At 37.9% G+C, this 23,055-nt stretch overlaps 3 protein-coding genes across 3 annotated transcripts in view; 2 read left to right on the plus strand and 1 right to left on the minus strand.

Moving 5' to 3' along the window:
* The window catches only part of LOC137641520 (sodium-coupled monocarboxylate transporter 2-like), a 29,995-nt gene extending 26,368 nt beyond the window's left edge, over nt 1-3,627 (plus strand). The window contains exon 11 of the mRNA XM_068374150.1: nt 3,139-3,627. Within this exon, the coding sequence (XP_068230251.1) occupies nt 3,139-3,332 (194 nt within the window). The 3' untranslated portion in view covers nt 3,333-3,627. The remainder of the gene's footprint in view (nt 1-3,138) is intronic.
* A 15,384-nt stretch (nt 3,628-19,011) lies between these two features.
* The window catches only part of LOC137641525 (organic cation transporter protein-like), a 34,761-nt gene continuing 30,717 nt past the window's right edge, over nt 19,012-23,055 (plus strand). Inside the window, exon 1 of the mRNA XM_068374164.1 lies at nt 19,012-19,093. The gene's annotated coding sequence lies outside the window, so the exon portion shown is untranslated. The remainder of the gene's footprint in view (nt 19,094-23,055) is intronic.
* Nucleotides 23,031-23,055, minus strand: part of LOC137648005 (serine/threonine-protein kinase C-like) — an 847-nt gene continuing 822 nt past the window's right edge. Inside the window, exon 2 of the mRNA XM_068381177.1 lies at nt 23,031-23,055. This exon is cut by the window's right edge and continues 577 nt beyond it. Within this exon, the coding sequence (XP_068237278.1) occupies nt 23,031-23,055 (25 nt within the window).

A 23,055-nucleotide genomic window follows, 5' to 3' on the forward strand; every position in this document is an offset into this window, starting at 1 on the left:
TTGCGTCTCCTTCACCTGTGTCAATTTATTGGTATAATTGAGCATTCATTCTATGTACCTTATCTGGGATAATTCTAATAGAATTGTTCCTTTATGCAAGCTATGTTGCATTGGTTTTCCTCCTATGCGGATATAAAACCTTTGTCCAATACAAGTATTGTGCGGAGAACTGGTCGATATTTCATATTGACGCAGTGGTTCTTTACAAACTATACTTTACTTAATATAGGGCGAGACCACTATATTAGCTTGCCTGGTATTCATACATAGGTATATGTACTCTTCGAGACTTTTCCAGAGTCTAGTAGGACTCTTCCCTGTAGGGGGCAGGAAGCTCTAACATGGTTTATAGTTAGTTGAAAAGATGTATAACAGTAATATCTTAGGTATAGTCGACCGGGAAAAATTACCTCCGGGGAGTACGGCACGTTCTGAGAATCCACAGATACAGTAATGCTCTGGTATACTTCCATCAGGACGACATGGTTTGAGCCCAAAAAACGGATTTGGAGCGAAGCGAAAAATCTATTTTTGGGTGAGATGGCCATGTCGTCCTGATGGACCCGCCCTTGCCTTTCTAAGAAAGGGCTGTAGGACCCCTCCCTACATATAGTATCTGTAGCACCTCGTGTACGCTACAAGGAATACAGATGGCGCCAGGATTGGCGCCAGGCACGCTTACGAAACGGGAGATAGGGAGCCTTGGGAGCGGCTCCCCCTTTTTCTTTCCCGAATTCGTTTCTTGCCAATTGCCCCCTGCGATACGAATTCTCTGTTCGGGGCGCAGATTGCCATGTGGCGTGTCAAGAATACGTCCTCTGATATGTCGCGATATCCCTTTCACGAGGGATACTCGCTCCAGGAGTTAGAATTCTGGTACCTTAAGGTAAATTCTCTGGGAATATCGCCGTAGTTGTAATATACCCTAGGAAGCTACCCTATAGGAACTTCCATCAGGACGACATGGCCATCTCACCCAAAAATAGATTTTTCGCTTCGCTCAAAATCCGTTTTGTATCAGTTCATGTTGATTAGAAAAAAAAATAAAGTAGACAGATTCATTAATTTGTCTCAATACCCATTTTGATAAATTAGTATATTATTAATTTTTTTCAGGAAATTACTTCATTTTTATTTTCATTAGGCAATTATATTTAATGTTATTTCTTTAGTTTTCTTCCATCACACGATATTTGTATTGGGTTTGCTATTCTTGGTAGATGTCCTTATGTTTCGATTTGTTATTCTTACCAAGGTAACATTGGTATCGTTATTCTTGAAACCATTCAAAATTTATGTACAAAATCGGCGTAATCATGAAATCTCATATACATTTATCTAAAGAAGTATTCCTGAAGTAAAAGCATTTACAGAACATTCCATTTCCTTTATATAAGGAAATAGTTAATCAACATAGTATTATTCATAGAATTTTAATATCAATCCTGGAATTACTACACCATTAGCATATTTATCAAATTCTAATGCTTTGCCATATCAGTTTCTTATTCAGATTAAACATTACAACAGTTCATAATCATATATGTAATGTTTTGAACATGAGACACATGCAGAATGAACTTCCTATGTTGTGTAGAATTCCACCCTGTTATGCTTTTAAGACATTCCTGTATCTTGGAAGCGTAGACATATTATCCAATTGGTTGTCGTTACACCCAATGTGTGAATTATTGCAAACATTTTGAGTTCATATATATATATATATATATATATATATATATATATATATATATATATATATATACACACACACACATATATATATATATATATATGTATATATATACATATATATATATATATATATATATATACATATATATATATATATATTTAACTTTTATTTAAAATAACAAAATACAATATTTACATTTTGTCAATTAAATAGTTGAACACAGGAATTCCTTTGTAACAGATTTCTTCAATTTTTCCTTATACAAAATTGACGCAAACCATCTCACATAATTTAATTTTCCTCTAAGAAAACATATTGAAATGTGGTAAACAATATCTGGAATCAACAGTGAATATAGAATTACGGACTATTCTTCGAAAACAATTATTCGAAAACAGTTGTTCGATATTAATGCTTCGAAAACCAGTTATTCGACACAGCAGTTGTTCGACACAACACTTGTTCGAATTAATAATTGGTTGTAAAAGATAGCTATAGAAATTGCTTGATTGTTCAAAGAAAATAGCTAGAAACAGTTGTTCATAAATATTTATTTTATAAACACTTACTTGGTTTATGTTATAAAGTACAAAAAATTAGTATTAATGGATATGAAAAAAAAAGAGACAATAAAAAGAACGTGAATTTATATCCGGCTAATACAAGATAAAATAAGTTTAATTACATGGCATTTTAAAAACAAAATATCTGTTAAGTTTACAAAGTGAAATGATATGAAATTGCTCGTAAATAATCGATCACATTCTGATACTCAAAGAATTTATTAGTAAGCGACTTCAAGCGTTCTGGAAAATTTCTAATATTTCTTTTTCCCTCTGTTACATTCGATCCCACCTAACAACTTTTCGATATGATTGCATCTGCATTGAACTAAGAGATAAAATGTGTTATGATAAAGAATGCTGAACATATTTAACAATACCAAACAGCAATTACAATATTCGCCAAATGTAAGTGCACTGTATTGACAGTGATTGGGTGCAAATTATTTTCCAAACCCATTCGACATTAATCAACATTCATTTCAAGATTTGTTTTCCCATTTCATATACTATTAGATATGTCCATGATTTTATTTCTTGCTGTAATACGATTCCTTTGGATAATCATGTTTTTTTTTTCTGAATTTGTAAAACTACTATTTCAACCATTAACGATAATGATCAAGTTTGCAAATTTATTGTCAACCAGTCAGGCTCAAGTGATAATCGTTACAATGCACTGGCTGGAGCTAATCCTGTAAAGCTGACTGCTAGCATATCTTTGTACCTATTCAATTAGATTCAAAACATTTCATGTTTGTTCTTAGTAATTCATATATAGGTCATACCTCCTAATCATTGTTGGTTTCAAAAGTTCCATTATTTATTATTGATGAAAATTAATGCTTACAAAAAATTAACATCTATTCTGCTCTACAGGCCCAGTGCCACCGAAGGATGTGGAACTTCGTCTGGTTAGTCCAAGATGCTATTATATCTACAAAAAGATCTGGCAGATGCTGAGATCCGATGAAGGTTTTTCTCCCTCGAAGGAGGATCATCTAGTAGACACGAAGGCTGTAGTACCCATGATTGAAATTAAGAAATCGGAAAATATTAACACACCTGAATGATCGAGACTGAAGACCTCAAGTTTACGTTTGCCATGAAACTGTGTTTGGATGAATATCGTAGTTTGTATGCCTAGATACGACTTCATTGACGATATTGGCAGCTGTAATGTTATTATTTCTTTGATTAAAAGTTCTCTTCTCTATAATCCGAGTGAGGAGGTGGGTTTCTTGACCGAGTTAACATAAAGAATGTATTTTGTTTCACTATGAGAATTGGGTAAAGGATGTAAGAAGAAAAAATACAGAATTATAATGGTAATAGAGAAATGTGAAATAAAGATTGGAGTAAAAGTTTAAACTGCCCAAAAGTATTTTTTTTACTAAGTGATGTATATATTAATTGAATATGGGAACACGATTTTGAATAAAACATAAACTATTTGTATTAGGTTGATGAATCATAAAAGAAGCAATAAACGACCGGCAGAGTGAAAATTCTTGAATAATTTCTCTCCGATTTCATCCTGTGTATCATTAGCCTATTGTTGTCATGTTAACCTGGCGGTGTTGGTTCCATTCTTCCTGACCGAGGAAAGTCATTTTGAACATATATGATAATTTCAACTAAGGTTTAGTTAAAGCGATTACCAATGATGGATATTAGCATAATTAGCCGTTATGTTTTTACAGTTATCTATTCAAAGTTATTGAAAGAATTCTTAGTTAGCTATACTTGAATGGTTGTTGGAGATTTTCAAATCACCTCTTCTTTTTTAGCTTCTTATACATTCTTGGAAATTTCCAATCAGTTAAACTATTAATTAATTTCTAGTAGAATTCGAAGCTAATCCATCATAGATAATATAGTTTCCAGTCATTGTAAAAACAAAATATATAATAATGGTTTCATTATACAAAGGAAAAAGTTACTCAAACAACATGCTGTGAAGTGAACGGTTGTAAAGGACAGGCGAGTAACACATTGGAGTACGCAAGTGATAGATATTGCATTAAGAAAAGAAATCATTGGCATTCTCCTGAACCTAAACTCTGAATAGGTGTGGTGGGTCGTGCACAACCCCTCCCCTGTGTAAAAATAACAGGGAGTTTTCTATAAAATATCGTTAGTAATAATGATTTTTTTTTAAGTTTATTTGTTATAGATGTACAATTTGTAGATCGGTAATATTTTTCTTTTCAGTAGTTTTTAGAATTCCTTGAAGTATTTTTTGGGGGCGATTGTTCAATATATGTTTCATGTTTTCAATGGTACTAATGGACTGGGCGTGTGCATTTATTGTTCCACTATACAAAGGTGAGGGAGATCTGCATGAGTGTTGTGTTTTCAGGGGTATTAGTCTGTTGAGGTGTAGTTGGAAAGGTGCATGGTAGAGTACTAATTAATAGGGTTAAGCATAAAATAGAGGATACAATCTTAGAAGTGCAGGCTGGTTTTAGAAGAGGTAAGGAATGTATAGATCAGATTTTTACAGTTAGGCAGGTATGGGAGAAATATTTAGCAAAGGGTAAGGAGGTGTATGTTGTATTTAGGGATCTGGAGAAAGCTTATGATAGAGTTGATAGGGAAGCGATGTGGAATGTGAGGAGGTTATATGAAATTCGTGGAAGGTTGCTGCAAGCAGTGAAGGGTTTATTCATTTGCAGTAAAGCGTGTGTTAGGATAGGAAATGAAGTGAGTGAGTGGTTTCCAGTGAGAGTGGGACTAAAATTGGGATGCGTGATGTAGCCATGGTTGCTCAGTTTGTTTTTTGAAGGGATTGTGAGAGAGGTGAATGCTCAAGTGCTTGGTCGATGATTGAAACTGATAGATGAGAGGGATCATGAGTGGGAGGTGAATATGGTATTGATCGCAGACTCCGAGGAGAAGCTGGGTCAACTAGTGACAGAGTTTGGTAGGATATATGAGAGAAGGACGTTGAGATTTAATATGTGTAAGAGTAAGGTTATGAGATGCACGAGAAGGGAAGGTGGTGCTAGGTTGAATGTCATGTTGATTGGAGAGTTACTTGAGGAAGTTGATTAGTTTAAGTGCTTGGGTCTGTTGTTGCTGCAAATGGTGGTGTGGAAGCAGATGTACATCAATGAGTGAATGAAGGATGTAAAAAGTGTTAGGGGCAGTGAAGGGAGTGGTAAAGAATAGAGGGTTAGGAATGAATGTAAAGAGAGTTCTGTAAGAGAAAGTGATCTGAAGAGTATGGTGTGACGGGCCGAGAGAGGAGTTGTGAACTCAAAGGCAGGATGCAATCAACTGAGTTTATTAAGGAACACTCTTCTTTATATACAAAACCTCAAGGCAACAGGACATGACCTGTTCGAGAGACAGACAATGTTACAGAGCAAAACGGAGACATGATCATTCAGGTTCTTTTTAGTGCGAGGGAAGAGCGCAGATACAAGCATAATATATACAAAATAATTATGTACAATTGTGTGCCACACGGTTGGTACAATGGCTTGTGTATCTCAATTGGAAAAGGTTAGGAACGAAGAAATGAGGGTGAGAAATGGTGAAAGAAAGGAATTAGCAGCTAGAGTGGATATGAATGTGTTGAGGTGGTTTGGCCATATAGAGAGAATGGAAAATGACCACTGCTGAAAAAGGTGATGAATGCAAGAGTTGATGGGAGCAGGGTTAAAAGAATATCGGGTTAGCCCGCTTCTGACCAAAATAAGAACAATCTCGCGCATGTCGCTGAGTGGCTGCATTGGTTAGGGTTCAGATTAAGAAATGTCATCAGTCTGTATTTGACTCTACTCGGGAGAACAACAGGAACTCAAGCTCTCTTAACCAAGCGGTCTTCATCCACCTGGTTAATCTCTGGATAAATCCTCGTTGATCCTCTGGGTCCTGAGGAGTCATGGCTACTTGTTCCGTATATGGCTGCAGATCAAGTCAAAAGAGAAAGGAAGACCAAAATGTAAAATCTCTCTCTGTCTCTCTTTCTCTCTCTCTCTCTCTCTCTCTCTCTCTCTCTCTCTCTCTCTCTCTCTCTCTCTCTCTCTCTCATTTCTTATATGATTCCTTTTGTAAATCTAAAAAAAGAAGTTGTTTCTCTATTTGTACAGTGTCGCATATTTTTTAGGATGAGAATCTTAAACAGAAAAATCTCCTGCGAGAGAACTCCAAAACGAAAATATGGAAAAATAGAGAAATAGTAAATTTCCAAATAAAAGCTTGAAATTTTTTTTTTTTTTTTTTTTTGTATTTTCATTAGAAAAATATAAATTCTAAACAGAATCCTCTTATCTCCTTAACCAAAAAATTAATAAAAACAAAGAGAAAAAACTGGAGTAGGTAATAAAATAAAAACAAATGCTAAGTTCTATCATTTTTACCTTGTGAGAGACACCTGTCACGGATTGACAATGCAGGAGGGCATTATTAAGGATTATGGACTTTCTAATCTTCAAGTAATAAAGTACCTGAACATTAAGGGAAAAGTTATCTTCCGCGGTCACGAAAGAAAGAAAAGTGTGCTATGGGGGAATCACCTACTATAGGGACCCTAAAACTTGTTTTCCTCGTTTTCTACTACAGCCACTTACCAATGACGTCACGAAGGTGCGCAGTAACTCACGGTATTCTTTACCATTCTTTTAACCCTGGATGGGAGAAGTACAAGAGGTTGGATAGCGTAAATAAAGCTCTAGGTAATAAGAGGATAGGTGTGAAAGAAGCAAAATAGCGTGTTAGAAATAGGAATGAATGGAGAATGATTGTGACACAGCTCTGATAGGCCCTGATGTTTCCCTCAGTTGCCTTGGTGACTGTAGAGGTAGCAGCAGAAGGGGAGTCGGCATATGAAGCTGAGCCCTTTGTTAGGCTGGGATGAGCTGAGAGAAGAAAAGTTTCCATTTGCTCTTTTCTTTTGATGTTGGCTAATCCCCAAAACTGGGGAAAATGCTTTAGTAGATAAATAGATTTTTAACCATTAAAAGAATAAAGACTGATGCACAAATAAATGTTTAATGATATTTATTTTTTGAGGCAAGGTCGAGCTTGACCCTACAAAACCTTTAACTGTTGGGAAAAAATAAATAAAAAACCTATCTAGGGATAAAGTTGGCAAATAAAGGGATGAAGAAAAAGTCTGCAAGGCTGCTAAAAGAACACATGATATACCGAGACTCATACTCCAAGATGCCATTACTGGTCTACCAAACGAAACATTTGCTTACTGCATGTAAATTACACATCTCATCCTAAACGAGGTAGACATGTATGTAAAAGAGTCATGCTGTTGGTAGGAGATACACAGATTTTAGATGGTCAATGGTGATCCAATCCTCTTTACTAATGGTTATTGAAGAGAGAAGCTTTTGGAGCACAACCGATGTGGTGGTTTGCAAACATTAGTGTGTATGAAGACGTGTGTTGCAGTGTGTAGGTCTTTCACTATGCGCTGCTTTTCTGAGAGCTTGTAAGTCTGGTTGCAGGTGGTAAATTCCCCGTAAAGTTACGCAGGCACATGTTAAAAAGAAAAAAAAGTGAAAAAAATGTGGAGTTGGATGGCAGATGCAGTGTTGAAGAACATGTAAATAGGGAATTCTTCTTCATTTATATGTGCATTGCTTGCTGCACATATATTACATGTTTCCCCACCCCCACCGAAGCAGACATGCATGTGAAAGAGTTATACTGTTTGCAGGTGATACAATGATGATCCAATCCTATTTACTATGGACATTGAAGAGGAAAACTTTCAGAGTGGCTTACAAGTGTTGGTGTGGTCAAAGACACATGTTGCGGTGTGTAGGTCTTTCTGTATGTGCTGCTTTGCTGGGGGCTTGTAAGTGTAGTGGCAGGTAGTAAATTTCCCCGTAATGTTACGTAGTCACAGTAGATCCTTGGAGGATGTGGTGTGCAGAAAACGTTCTGCGGGGACCACCAACTTGTTGCCGTATAACATTTCAACTGCTGAGAAATGCATGGTGTCCTTGGGAGTGTTCCTCAGTCTGAGGAGGAGCCAACGAAGTTGTGGAAACCAAATAGATTCATTACAATAGGACATCAAAGTAACCTTGAGGGTACGATGGAAATGTTCCCCTATTCCCTTGGGTGCGGGGTTTAGGCGGTAACCTGATGTTAGAGGATGCCAAGAAGATGCCTTAAGGCTGTCCACAGTGAGAGGGGAAAGTAACACTCACGTTGGAAGTAATATGCTCTTGGATGCTGAATCATGCTTTCCATCCAGAAACTAAGGCAGCAGTGTGTGAATCAAATGTTACATCTTATATGGGGATAGCTTTGAGCTAGCGAGTGGAGTTATCAATGACTGAAAAGTTAACAGTGTCCTTGAGACGAGGGTACGGAGCCGATCACGTCGTCATGAATGTGGACAAAATGACGGTAACGCTGATGAAAAGTGCCTATACCCAAGTCTGTGTGTTGATGCACTTTTGAAGTTAGATATCGAATACAGGTATGGATCCAGTCCTTGTCATCTTTAGTAATAACATGCCTCATGAACTTCAGTAGCTGTGCAAATACAGTAGGTCTGGAGAGGGGCGAGAGAGGCCATGTATCAATTGAAATGAACGTCAATGCTTGGAGGTGTGACGGCGCCGAGTAAGGGTGTGAACTCAAAGGCAGATTGGAAACGACTGAGTTATATTGTTGTGGAACACTCTCCTTATATACAAAACCTCAAGGCAACAGGACATGACAAGTTCACAAGACAGACAATATTACAGAGGAAAAACCAGACATGAATTTTCATGTTCGTTTTAGTGCGAGGGAAGAGCAAAGATACAAGCATAATATATACAAAAGGAATTATGTACAATTGTGTGAAACACGGTTGGTACATGGCTCCCCCCTAAAAATGACATACTGTACATGTTAAATAGGGCGCCCTGATCTAGAGAGGCGAACTGTAGGCGGGTCATCTGGCAGAAGATAAGCAGGTTTTAGACGATCAATGGAGACCCAGTCTTCTTTGCCCCGAATGTTTAGGAGGAATGCTTTCGGACTGCGTCGGATCACAAGGAAAGGGCCCGTGTAAGGGGGCGTTAGTGGTGGCTTGCTGGTGTCGTTGCGCAGGAAGACGTGCGTTGCAGAGTGCAAGTCCGTTGGTATGTGATGCTTCGCTGGGGGCTTGTAAGTCTGGCGGCATGGAGTAAATTTTCCCACGACGTGACGTATGCGCTGGAGATCGTCGGAGGAGGTTGTAGAAGGAAAAAATTCGGCAAGGACGACCAACGGGTCGCCATACACCATTTCGGCTGCCGAGACGTCGAGGGCGTCTTTAGGAGTGGTCCTTAGTCCCAGGAGGACCCAGGGAAGCTGAGTAAACCAGTTGCAATCCTTGCAGCGGGACATCAAAGCTGCTTTGAGGGTGCGATGAAAACGTTCAACCATTCCATTGGCAGCGGGGTTGTAGGCCATTGTCTGATGTAGGGTGATGCCCAGGAGATTCGCTAATGACGTCCATAATTGAGAGGTGAAAGTGGTTCCCCTGTCAGAAGTAATATGCTCAGGGATACCGAATCTTGAAATCCATCCAGTGAGTAAGGCAGATGTACATGAGGCGGACGTTGCAGTTTCCATGGGAATGGCTTCAGGCCAACGAGTGGATCGGTCGATGACGGTAAACAGGTAACGATGTCCTTGTGATGTGGGCAGGGGGCCTACAACGTCGACGTGAATGTGTGTGAAACGACGCTGAGGTTGAGGAAAGGTGCCCACTCCTGAATCCGTGTGTTGATGTACTTTGGAACTTTGGCAAGAAGTACAGGCATCCTTAGAAATGCCGTGCCAAATGAACTTTGCCTTCAGCAGCTGTGCAGTAGAACGGCACGAGGGATGTGAAAGGCCGTGGATGAGATCAAACACCTGTCGGCGCATGGGAGCAGGAATCCAAGGTCGCGGTCTACCAGTACTGACGTCACAGAGGAGGGTGGTGTTGGAGTCTTCGAGGGGAAAATCCTCCCAACGGAGGGACGTGCAGGATGTCCTACAAGCTTGATACTCTGGATCCTGTCGTTGGGCTTCAGCCAGGGCGTTGTAATCCAATCCCAGTTGAACGGCAGCCAACGTGTTTCTTGACAGGGCATCGGCAACGGGATTCATTTTCCCAGGGACGTATTGGAGGGTGCAATTGTATTCAGCCTCGGCGGAGAGATGTCGGCGTTGACGGGCGGACCAGGCGTTAGATTGTCGAGTGAAGGCGTGCACCAGAGGCATGTGGTCTGTGCGAATGACGAAGGGCGTACCTTCTAAGAAATGGCGAAAGTGACGGACAGCCAAGTGCACCGCCAGCAATTCTCGATCGAAGGTAGAATAACCCGATTCTGCCTTGGACAGTTTTCTGCTGAAGAAGGCCAATGGGCGGGGCAAGCCTTTGACCACCTGCTCGAGTACTGCACCAATAGCGACGTCGCTGGCATCGGTGGAGAGAAGGAGAGGGGCGTGTGGGATAGGTAAAGTGAGAGCCGCAGCAGTTGATAGGGCCTTCTTTGCATTGCAGAAGGCTGCTTCTTGAAGGGGACCCCACTTCAGGTCCTTTGGCTTGCCCTTGAGGGAGGCGTAGAGGGGAGCAAGAGTGGCGGCAATGGCTGGCAGAAAACGGTGATAATAGTTGATCATGCCCAAGAATTCCTGCAGAGCTTTGACGGTCGAGGGCGCGGGGAAATTCTGAACGGCTGCTACCTTCTCAGGGAGGGGATGGACTCCTTCAGGAGTGATACGGTGCCCTAAGAACGACACTTCGTTGGCGCCAAAGGTACAGTTGTCGTACCGGACTACAAGGCCGTTTTGTTGCAGGCGGTCGAGCACGATGCGCAGGTGACGGAGGTGTTCCTCGTTTGAGGAGGAGAACACAAGTATGTCGTCCACATAACATACACAGAAAGGGAGGTCCCCTAAGATGCCCTCCATGAGACGTTGAAACGTTGCCCCAGCATTACGAAGGCCAAAACAGGAGTAATTGAAGGTGTATGTGCCAAACGGAGTGGTGATGGCGGTCTTGGGGATGTCTTCTGGGTTCATAGGCACCTGATAATACCCCTTCAGTAGATCGAGCGTAGAGAAAACCTTCGCTTTGTGCAGGTAGGAGGTTACATCGGCAATGTTTGGGAGGGGGATAGTGATCCGGTTCTGTTTGCATGTTCAGGCGCCTGTAATCCCCGCACGGACGGAGGGAGCCGTCTTTCTTCAGAACGATGTGTAAGGGTGACGACCATGGGCTGGAGGCCTTTTGGCAAAGGCCCATGTTCTCCATTTCGGCGAACGTCTGTTTGGCGGCTGCCAATCGTTCCGGTGCCAGACGTCTGAATTTTGCGAAGACTGGGGGTCCCGTCGTCTTGATATGGTGATAAATACCGTGCTTGGCAGGAACCGTGGGCGTTTGGCGAAGTTCTGGACGGAAAACTTCCGGGTACGACGTGAGGAGGTGGGCGTAGGCATCCGTGGGTGCGCTGATGTGGAGAGCGAGGTTAGAGGGGGCGGGTTGAAGAGGTGTCGACAAGTACGAGTCTGCGTTGACCAATCGTCGGTGGGCGACATCGACCAGAAGGTGGAAATGAGAGAGGAAAACCGCACCGAGGATTGGCATTGTGACGTCAGCAACGAGAAACTTCCAATTGAATTTACCGTTTCCGAACGATAATGTGAGGTTCTCGTAACCGTAGGTGGGTATCGCAGATCCGTTGGCAGCTACCAAGCGGACGTCGGCAGATGTAGACAGACTACGTCGTGCCTTGAAGAGTTTCCTTGGCAAAAGAGAACGACAAGCACCCGTGTCTACCAAAAATCGCACGCCCGTTCCAGCATCCTGTAAAAAGAACAGATTAGAAACATGGGAGGCCACCGCCACAAGCGATGGCCTGCTTACGCGTTTTTTGGCCACTGACAATCTTTGGCACATTTCTTCGCGGTTGCCCCGAATCTGCAGTGGTAGTAGCAAAACTGCGGCGGATGGGAGGTAGTAAGTGGCTGTAGAGGTCGTTCGTTGGGGCGCGAACGATTGGTGGGTGGTGGGCGGCTGTGTCGCCGCTTCGGCACGTCACGGGGTAGGCGTGTATGTCCTACGGCATTCATGTCAGCTTCGGTTGACGTTGTATAGGCATCCTCGTGGAGGCGTTGATGGAGGTCTTGAAGTGGCTGTCCATAAGGGCGTCGGCTTTGGTCATCAAGTCCTTTATAGGTAAACTATCGACATCGGGTATGGCAGCGCGTACAGGTTCAGGTAAACGGCGTATCCAAAGGGCACGAAGTAGGTTCACCTCCCGAGGAGAGCCGTCTGCGGCAGGTTGAAGGCGAGCGATACTGGTCATTTCCCTGAGGCCAAGCGAAGCCCTTTGGTCCCCCAACAGTTGTTGCGAGATCTGAAAAAGCTTTGCTATACGGGCGGCTGGCGACGGCGAGTACTGCTGCAGAAGGTATGATTTGAGGGCGTCATACGCTATTGGGGTGTCTCCTTGTTCACAAAGCCAGTCGGATATTTCTGGGAAGGTGTCCTCGGGTATCGCTGCGAGAACATAATCCGCTTTGGTGGTTGAGCGAGTCACGCCCCTGATACGAAAGTGGACTTCAGCGCGTTGAAACCAAGCAAACGCCTCTCCGGTGGCGAACGGTGAAAGTTTTAACGGGGCGGCCGTGGCGCCAATCGATGTAGTCTCCGTCATAGTACCAACTATGGAGGGGCGAGGGAGGTGGGGGTGGAAGGCAGTGGGAGCGAGTCGACTTCCGGGGTCACCAATGTGACGGCGCCGAGTAAGGGTGTGAACTCAAAGGCAGATTGGAAACGACTGAGTTATATTGTTGTGGAACACTCTCCTTATGTACAAAACCTCAAGGCAACAGGACATGACAAGTTCACAAGACAGACAATATCACAGAGGAAAAACCAGACATGAATTTTCATGTTCGTTTTAATGCGAGGGAAGAGCGAAGATACAAGCATAATATATACAAAAGGAATTATGTACAATTGTGTGAAACACGGTTGGTACAGAGGCATGTATCCAAGGGTGTAGCCTACTAGTACTGACGTTATAGACGAGGGTGGCGTTGGGAGTTATTGAGGGCAACATCTTCCAAACGGAGAAGGATGCACGATGTCCTGAAGGTATGATACTCGGGGATCTATTAAGTCCTCATAATTACACAAGACCAATGACTCACTTACAGTAGCTAGGAACCAGAAGTTGGAGACTCTGTTGCTCAGCATAGTCCTTAAACCAATCTAGTTTCAAGTAATGATTAAAAAAAAAACAGAAACAAAACAATATATGATGATTTGAGCACCGGCCTTCATCACCAAGGGAGGTGTTCGTTGCCTTTTCAAGATTTATCACAGGAACTCCTAGTCCTTAAAACAATTACAACTTCTGTCGAGTTATAAAACTTAAAAAAAGGTACTGGAGGATATTTGCACCAACCTTTATAGCCAAGGAATCTCTCCGTTGCCCATTCAAGAGTTATAACAGGAACTTATAATCATTGAACCAATTTCAACTAGAGTGGAGTAAAAAAAAAATACCAGTAGTATTCATAGTCCTTAAACCAATTACGACTAGACTGGAGTAATGAGACTTGGAAAAAATATTGGAGGAGTTTAGCACCAGCTTTCAATACCAGGAGAGCTTTCCTTAGCCTATTCAAGGTTTATCACAGCTCACAGGGGATTATAGTCATGGAACCAATTACAGCTAGATTCGGAATAAAAAAAAAAAAAAAAAAAAAAAAAAAAAAAAAAAAAAAAAAAAAAAAAAAAAAGAGGATTATAGCTCCGGATTTTAATATCAACGGAGCTGTCCGTTACCTATTTAAGACTTATCAAAAGTACCTATATTCATTGAACCAATGAAGACTAAGTTCAAATAATGAAATTACCAAAGATAATCAGGATTTAATACTGGCACTCATCACTAACGGAACCGTTCTTTGTTTATTTACGATATATCACACGTACTGATATTCAACGAAACGATTGCAATTAGATTCGAGTAGTGAAACTTAAAAACAAACAAAGATGCAGAATTGTTTTATCACTGGCTTTTATCCCCAAGGGAGCTGTCCATTGACTTTTTAAGATATATCATAAGTACTTATAGTATTGACCGAATTACAAATTGATTTGAGTAATGAAACTCCCCCCCCCCAAAAAAAAATCAGGAAGATTGTAGCATCAGTCATTATCACCAGGATAGCTGTCATTTGTGTATTTAAGATATATTAGAGATACTTATGGTCCCTCAACCAATTACAACTAAATTTGAGTAAAGGAATTTCAAATAGAAGTACAGGAGGATTTTAGCGTAAATCCACATCACAACAGGAGCTGTCTGTTGGCTATCTTTAAGATATATCTCAGGTACTTTTATTTCTCGAATTTATCGCATTTAAATTTAAGGAAGATTTTAGGGCTGACCTTCATCAACACGGAAGCTGTCCGTTGTTTCTTTAAGATGTATCACAGGAACTTATAGTCCTTGCATCAATTACAACTAGATATGAGTAATGAGACTTAAATAAAATTACAGTAGGATTATAGGTCTTAGACATTTAGCTAGGTTATGAAACCCAATCGTAAAATCCTTGTGTATTTTTTTTTTGAAGTTTCATTACCTCATTCTAGTTGTAACTGATTCAATGACTATAATTTTCTGTGATATATCTTAAACAAGCAACTGACAGCTCCCTTATTATTATCCGGTGCCAAAATCTTCCTGTATTTTTTCTTATTTCTTATTATTATACTTGAATCTAGCTTTAATTGGTTCGAGGACTATAAGTAATTGTGATATGTTTCAAATAATCAACGAAGAGTTCCCTTGGTGATGAAGGCCAGTGTTAACTCCTCCTATATTCTTTACGCATCTTTACTCGAATCTAGTTACAATTGGTTCAAGGACTATTCTTAACCACGTAGTCCCCAACTTCTTGGAACATCGATAGTGAAAGCGAGTCATTAGTCTTGCGTAATTCTTTAGTTCTTTTCTTTGATCCTACTATAGTTTTATAAATAGAATTAAAGAATATTCGAAGAATTCTTACACGAAAAAGCTGGTTCTAGTTGCAATGAATTGGTTTATTTGAATACAAAGAACTTGCATCACGGCCAAGAGAAGAGGAAGGAAATCTTGAATTTTAGCAAAAGAATGTTCTCTTTTGAAGTATGTTTTAACAAATAGTGATCAACCCAATAACCTAAAAAGAAACGTGAGGAATCATAAGGTTACAATCAAGTATTCTATCTGATATCGTATAGCAACAGCATCACTGATTTGATCCTGTCTCTCAGTTGTTGAGGCCTTGTAACATAATATTACGATCATGATCATGAATTAAGATCAGTTATACAACTGTGTGCTGTGGGATATATATTACTTACAGTTTTTTATTTCTCGAGTATCCCGTACCTTGTAAACCGAAGCCTTGTAACACAATGGAATTTAGTTACCGTGATGTTGTGATTTCTCCTAGTCATTGTACATTTAAAAGTATTTTTACATTGAGAATGATTTACTAAACGTATTTTAAAATGGAAAGGTTGTGTTATATGAATGCGAATTTTTATTTGTCCCCTTACAATCTTATTTTAATAACGTTTAAGCTCGTTTCCCATACCTTCCATTAGTTAAAGACATACTATAAAAATGTAGTATGTCTATAGAACTACCTTTTATCATCAGCTTGTAATATTGTTATTATCATTATTACTAGTTAAGCAAAACTCTAGTTGGAAAAGCAGGATGCTATAAGCCGAAGGGCTCCAACAGGGAAAAATAGCCCGGTGAGGAAAGGAAATAAGGAAATAAACGATTTAAGAAGTAATGAAAATTCAAATATAATATTTTAAAAACATTAACAACATTAAAACAGATATTTGATATAAAAACTATAAAAGGACTTATGTAAGCTTATTTAGCATAATTTGCTATTTGCAATTAAAGTCTTTTTATACTGGTGAAGATTTTACTAAACATTTCTCCTAGTATATCATAGTGATATCTTCATCATAAATACATACACACACAGAGACACTTAAGCCTTCTTGAAGCATTGTAAACAATATAGAGGTTGTCTAAAGAAAAAACTGCCAATGATTTAATCATTCTGATAACATTTAAAATGTTGACACACACATGCAGTATATATATATATATATATATATATATATATATATATATATATATATATATATATATATATATATGTACATATATATACATATATATATATATATATATATAAAGATATATATATATATATATATATATATATATATATATATATATATATATATATATATATATATGCATCAGAGGTCAAGACTTCCTCCGAGCGGCTTAACAATAAGAAGACGCACCTGGATGTAATTAAATTTGGCTAATCCTTCCAGCAATTATAACAACTATTGAACAATTGAACACACCCTTTTGCTTTCGTATATAAACCGTCACTCTCCACTGTATTCCTCATTTTTACTTCACATCCTGAAGAAGGTCGATGTTTATTGACCGAAATATAGTGATTTATTTATATTTCCCGTGTTTCTTTTATGGGCCTTTTAGAAGAAACATGTTAAACTGTTCGATTAAAGTTATAAGTAAGACATATAGATATACATACATACATACATATATATTTATATATATATATATATATATATATATATATATATATATATATATATATATATATATATATATATATATATATATATATATAACAACGACAACAACAAATGCAGCTGTTTGTAGTTCACTCTAGGACAAAGAACTTATCCTTAGTCAAGTCTGGGGCTTGGCCATTTTCATCACAACACTAGCCACCGCAAATTGGTGATGGTGTGAGAGTTTAGTCTGATTGCTCACAGCAAGGTACCCTAGTATGGATGGCCATTACTCGTGTGTGTTTGTGCTGATCATGGCAATACACAAACCCTTTACATATATGTATATGTATATATATATATATATATATATATATATATATATATATATATATATATATATATATATATATATATATATATATATATATATATATATATATATATATATATATGTTAAATGATCGTTTTCCTCCTCTTCTGTCGGTGCGATTGTGTAATGAGTGGTGCTAATTTTCATTCATCTACCCTTCCAGAGTGTCTTCATTATTTTCGACAAAATCTTCCAACATAGTTCTCCTTCCATCACCATATTGTAGTCTTTCAGCCTTTTAGTATCCTATTGTAGGAATTGACAGTTTGAGGCTGCATCTCGTCCATCATCACCTTGAATGAAATTGATGCCATCGAAAACAGCGCTAATCCTCATACACTCCATTAATGTTCATGTTCAGGTACGCATCTATTACTATCCTAATCATCGCAAAGAAATGTCAAGTGTAGATTAAGTTATATAAGTGAACTTAATTGTAAAATATATCACAAAATATGAGAATTTATGCACTTTTTAATATATTTTTGAAGAAAATATAAACGTAATGCTATATACGTTATAACTTTCACTAAAATATTTCAGAGAAGTTATTACCTATTCAATTTATGAGGCTTTTACATACTTCATGATGCCTTGATCTAAAGGCTGTTGGATCGAGTTGCGGTGGTTGGCCAAAAATTGACCCATGTGGTCATCTTCCATAAAAAATCTAAATACACACACACAAAAAAAAAAAAAAAAAATGGAAATCAACACACAAAACTGTATGCTGGATCAGTAATTAGGATCTAATGTATCAGTAATGACTAAAGAGACCGATATGTATGCATATGATAAGCACCTAAGTCTCTTTCCACCCACGGCAGAACAAAGGAGGGAAAGACAGTGGCTCTTAATCATAAAGAAGGTAGACGTATAGGCATCCCACCCCATCCATAGTTTGAAAGGACAACAACGTAGTTACCTTAGTGAAAACCACTTGAATGCAACAGGTTTTTACTAGCCTACCACAATAATTTTTCTCTTTTATAACGGTGAATATGATAAAGGCACTTGTGTGAATTATGAGGACAGGATGTTACTTAGTTTACAAGATATAGTGTGTGGCTGGTTATTTATTATAACTAGGAATTTGGGTGCTGTGCCTTTTTTAAAAAAAAGTAAGAAAGGTGAATAAGGGATTCATAAAAGATTATCACTGTGGGTTTAAGCGAGGAAGAGGAAAAATTATATATATATATATATATATATATATATATATATATATATATATATATATATATATATATATATATATATATATACACACACACATATATACATACATACATACACACACACATATATATATATACATATATATATATATATATATATATATATATATATATATATATTTATATATATATGTAAATATATGGTTTCTGTGTGTATATGTGTACATAGATATTTTTACATATGTAAATAGGTATGTATATACATACATATATATATATGCATATATATATACATATATATATATATATATATATATATATATATATATATATATATATATATATATATATATATATACTGTATATTTCAATAACCAAAAAATTTGAATCATGAAAGAAAGCCCGTTGAAAGATCTGATAATAAATCGTTGAATACTCAGAAAAAAAGGATTACTGGATACAAGAAAAAGAAGAAGGAGAAGAAGAAGAACGAGGAGGAGAAGAAGAAGAAGAAGAAGAAGAAGAAGAAGAAGAAGAAGAAGAAGAAGAAGAAGAAGACATCAGTGACGGACAAGTTACTCTGATTTCTAATCGTCAGCTTCATTGACAGTTGCAGAAGCCAATGGCCTTAGTGATCCCCTGGCACTCAAAACAGAAGGAGCGTCATCTTCAGTCCATCACCGCCACGTAAGCGTGCTTTTAATTGATATATTCTTTCTTGCTCTTTATTCTTGGTATACACCTTGCTACTTTGGGTTGAGCAAAATAGTTATTTATTTAGAAAAATCTGTAGTATAGTAAGCGTTGAAATCCCCAACAAAAACAAAGGAAACCTATCTATTATCTTGTGTCTTAGCCATAATGGTAAGAAGACAATCAAAGAGAAAATTAGTCATGATCGAACATAAATTGGAAGTTTCTATGCCTGTCAAAAACTTTTATTACCACTAGCTGAAGGTCATGACATCCTCATTCAAAGCAGGACTTATGAAAAGGAGGCTACCCAGTACTAATATACACCACCATTCCCTTGCCTTAGGAATGGCATCCCATTTAAAGAAAATAGTTGGTTTCTTAAAACAAGTAATAAGGAGTTCTGATGATTGCCTCATTTGAGAAACAAAAGTTTCTAAGGAGAATGAGTAGCATACTTTCTGGAGGCAACTGTTAGGCCTTGAATATTTGCATGCAGTCCACCAATATTACAATTTAGTAGACGACACTGACGAAGTCTGGGCCGTACTAGTCACAGATATTGCTCAATGTCTCCAGACTAGATAAGAATTAAAAGTCATAAAAAAAAGAAAAGAAATAACCACACATAAAACAAACCTAATAATAATGATAAAAAAAAAACAATATGTACAGAAATATGTATAAAGTTACTGGTAGAACTAATAAACTAAAGATAAAAAGTCGGATAAAATTAGTCAACATGGTAGAGTTGACACACCATGGAAGACTAAGTGCCCTCCAGAATAGCCATTTCAACTGAAAGCAGGACAAAGATGGTTTTTAAAATGAATACTTAGTGAGGAAGTTAATGATGCAGATCAAGAAAAGGTATCCTCTTGATAAATCACCTAGAATCCATGGCCCTTCTATTAAGCCTGTCCAACACATGGTCACAAACATACTAATATATATATATATATATATATATATATATATATATATATATATATATATATATATATATATATATATATATATATATTTGTATATACATATATGTACAGTATACGCACACACATTAAATCCAGACCATATAAATGAGATGCATTCCGAGAGTGGGCTCATATACTGGAAGGCCTGGCTAGCCGAAACATCTGGTAACCAACCCTTCACCTTCCTATTCTCTACTGTTTTCCATTCGCTGATCCAGCTATTGCTAGCCAATTAGGCTATGGAAGTAACACGAGTTTATGTTGTGAAATATTGACTGAATTTATATTTAATTGATTTTCCTCGCATTTTACTGGCCCATGATCGAAGGTTCTGTTTTCAAGTTTTCCCTAAGCTAATCACACTACCTCTAGTGCATTTAAACATATACTGTACTAACTGATGTATACAACAGACATATCAGGAACTCTCGCAACTATTATTCACCATAAATAAGCTACTTTTAATTGTTGGTTAATTTTACTGCATTTTATTTCCCAACATCTGAATGGCAATAACAAGGAAGGAGGTGGAACCAACCAAGAGAGCTAAGAGCATTCCAATGATGTGGATGAGGAGTATAGAGTATTAGAGGATTTGATTGATGTATGTAGTAAGGGGAGATATGGGTGAGGTGGGACTTGGGGGAAGAAATGGCAAAGAATAGCAATAGATGCTGAAAATTGATTCGAACAGCCAATCCCGCCATACAGTGGGAGTGATAAGGCCGAGAGATCAGATTTTTGTTTTGTTTTTGTTTGAATTCCTGATTCTTACCTGATTGGTTACCTCTTCTTGATCTGCAAACCACTGAGCTATACTACGTGGTATTCTTGATAATTACGCCACCAAACTAACCAAACTATCAAGATAGATTAAGGAAAATATCTAATATACAATCGATTTGAAATTAGCAAGAAGTCAGCATATAGAAAAATTTTAATCCTTATTATGTTCTAGAGTATGCAACCTTGCCTTATAAAGTAGAACAGCTTGCCTATATCACATTTGGGCTGGCAAGAGAAGAGGAAATGCTAACTGAAGATGGAGGAGGTGGCTGATTGTGGAGTTGAAGACAGGCTCATTGTCAAGAGACGGAGGCAAGGAGGAAATTGAATTACTGGTAACCTTGCCTATTGGTGCAACTGGTTCAGTATGAAGTTTATATACCCTCTTAAAGAATTGAATCAGTGGTGTCTAGGTGATGGCCTTTTTATTCATCTTTGATAATAAAGTAACACTGCATAGTATCATGAACGGCTGCTGCACCCTTTATGAACCGTTCAACATTTGGTACTGGCAATTCATACTTTACCAGACCTTACTTAAAGAAAACTTATATGCCATTAACTTTGTCTTGATACCCTTAGGTTCTCCAACCACTTTATCCTCCTCCTTCCTTTGAGCATCTAGTTCCATACGGTTCCCTACGGTCTTCGTTAGTTAGCTCTTCATGATGGACATCAATGAGTTCAATAAAATATTTTTTTTTTATCTAGATAAGTTCCAGCGTCTTACTGAGGGCTAATAAGTTGTTAAAGGCATTTGAATTACTACTCCACCTTCCTGAACTCCTGAAAGTTATAGACAAACTGTAGGCTCACTTTCTTCCATGCACCACAATTCCAGTTGTCAGTTGTAATTTCATAAATAGCCCTATAAATACAATCTTTTTGAAATTGACGGTTAGGTAGTTTTTTATCGTCGGTCGTATTCACTGCCTGCTGAAAGGTGTGAGGTGGAAAATATTTCTTAAAAACTTACTATTCTTTATTCCATATGTTGCATATGTGATGCAGTGGCTTGGGGAAGAAAAACAGTTTACTTTAATCTTTCAATGAAAGTCATCCATTTTTGGGGGTGTTCCCTAAGACATTGACCTGCAGAAAAATGTCAAATGATATGCCCTTTTTCAGTTAATATTTCTGTACACATTTGATAAAACAATAGAAGAACCAGAACTAAAAATAGGACACAGGAACTCAGTCTATCTGGTTAACTTCCATACAACAGGAAGGGAACCCTTAGTTATGTTTTTAAGGGCTCTGAAGATTTCAAATTTAAATCCACAGAAGTATTACCACCAAGATGCAGTTAGTCAATCCTTTGCTATTCTCCATTCTTGGATAAGCATTAAGCTTATATTATTATTATCATTATTATTATCATTATTATTATTATTATTATTATTATTATTATTATTATTATTATTATTATTATTATTATTATTACAACACAGACTGCATGAAAAAATAGCCCAGTGCGGAAAGGAAACAAGGAAATAGATAAACTATAAGAGAAGAATAAACAATCCTAATAAAATATTTCAAGAACAGTAATAACATTAATTAGATCCTTCACATATAAACTATAAGAACTTCAGGAAAAACACGAGGAAGAGAAATAAGATAGAACAGTATACCTGAGTGTACCCCCAAGCAAGAGAACTCTAATCCAAGACAATGGAAGGCCATGGTACAGAAGCTATGGCACTACCCAAGACTAGAAAGAAAACAATGATTTTGATTTTGGAGTGTCCTTCTCCTAAGAGAGATGCTTACCATAACTAAAGAGTCTCTTCTACCCTTACCAAGAGGAAAGTAGCCACTGAACAAAATTACATTGCAGTAGTTAACCCTTTGAGAGAAGAGAAATAGTTTGGTAATCTCAGTGTTGTCATGTGTATGAGGACAGAAGAGAATGTGGTAAGAAGAGGCCAGACTATTTTGTTTACGTGTAGACAAAGAAAAAAATGAGCCGTAACCAGAGAGAGGGATCCAATTCAGTACTGTTTGAACAGTCAAGGGACCCAATAACTCTTTAGCGGTAGTATCACTTTATTGATGTTGAACCTTGATTCAAATGCTCAGAAGGTTTTCCATCTACTTGTTCCCTTATGTTGTCGTTTGTAAAGAAATCCGCACCGTTAACAATCTATTCACATTATGCACTCTATCTGCTATTTCAATATTAGTAGCTCCGCG

The sequence above is a fragment of the Palaemon carinicauda genome, chromosome 1, assembly GCF_036898095.1.
Source record: "Palaemon carinicauda isolate YSFRI2023 chromosome 1, ASM3689809v2, whole genome shotgun sequence".
In the NCBI taxonomy this organism is placed as follows: Eukaryota; Metazoa; Arthropoda; class Malacostraca; order Decapoda; family Palaemonidae; genus Palaemon; species Palaemon carinicauda.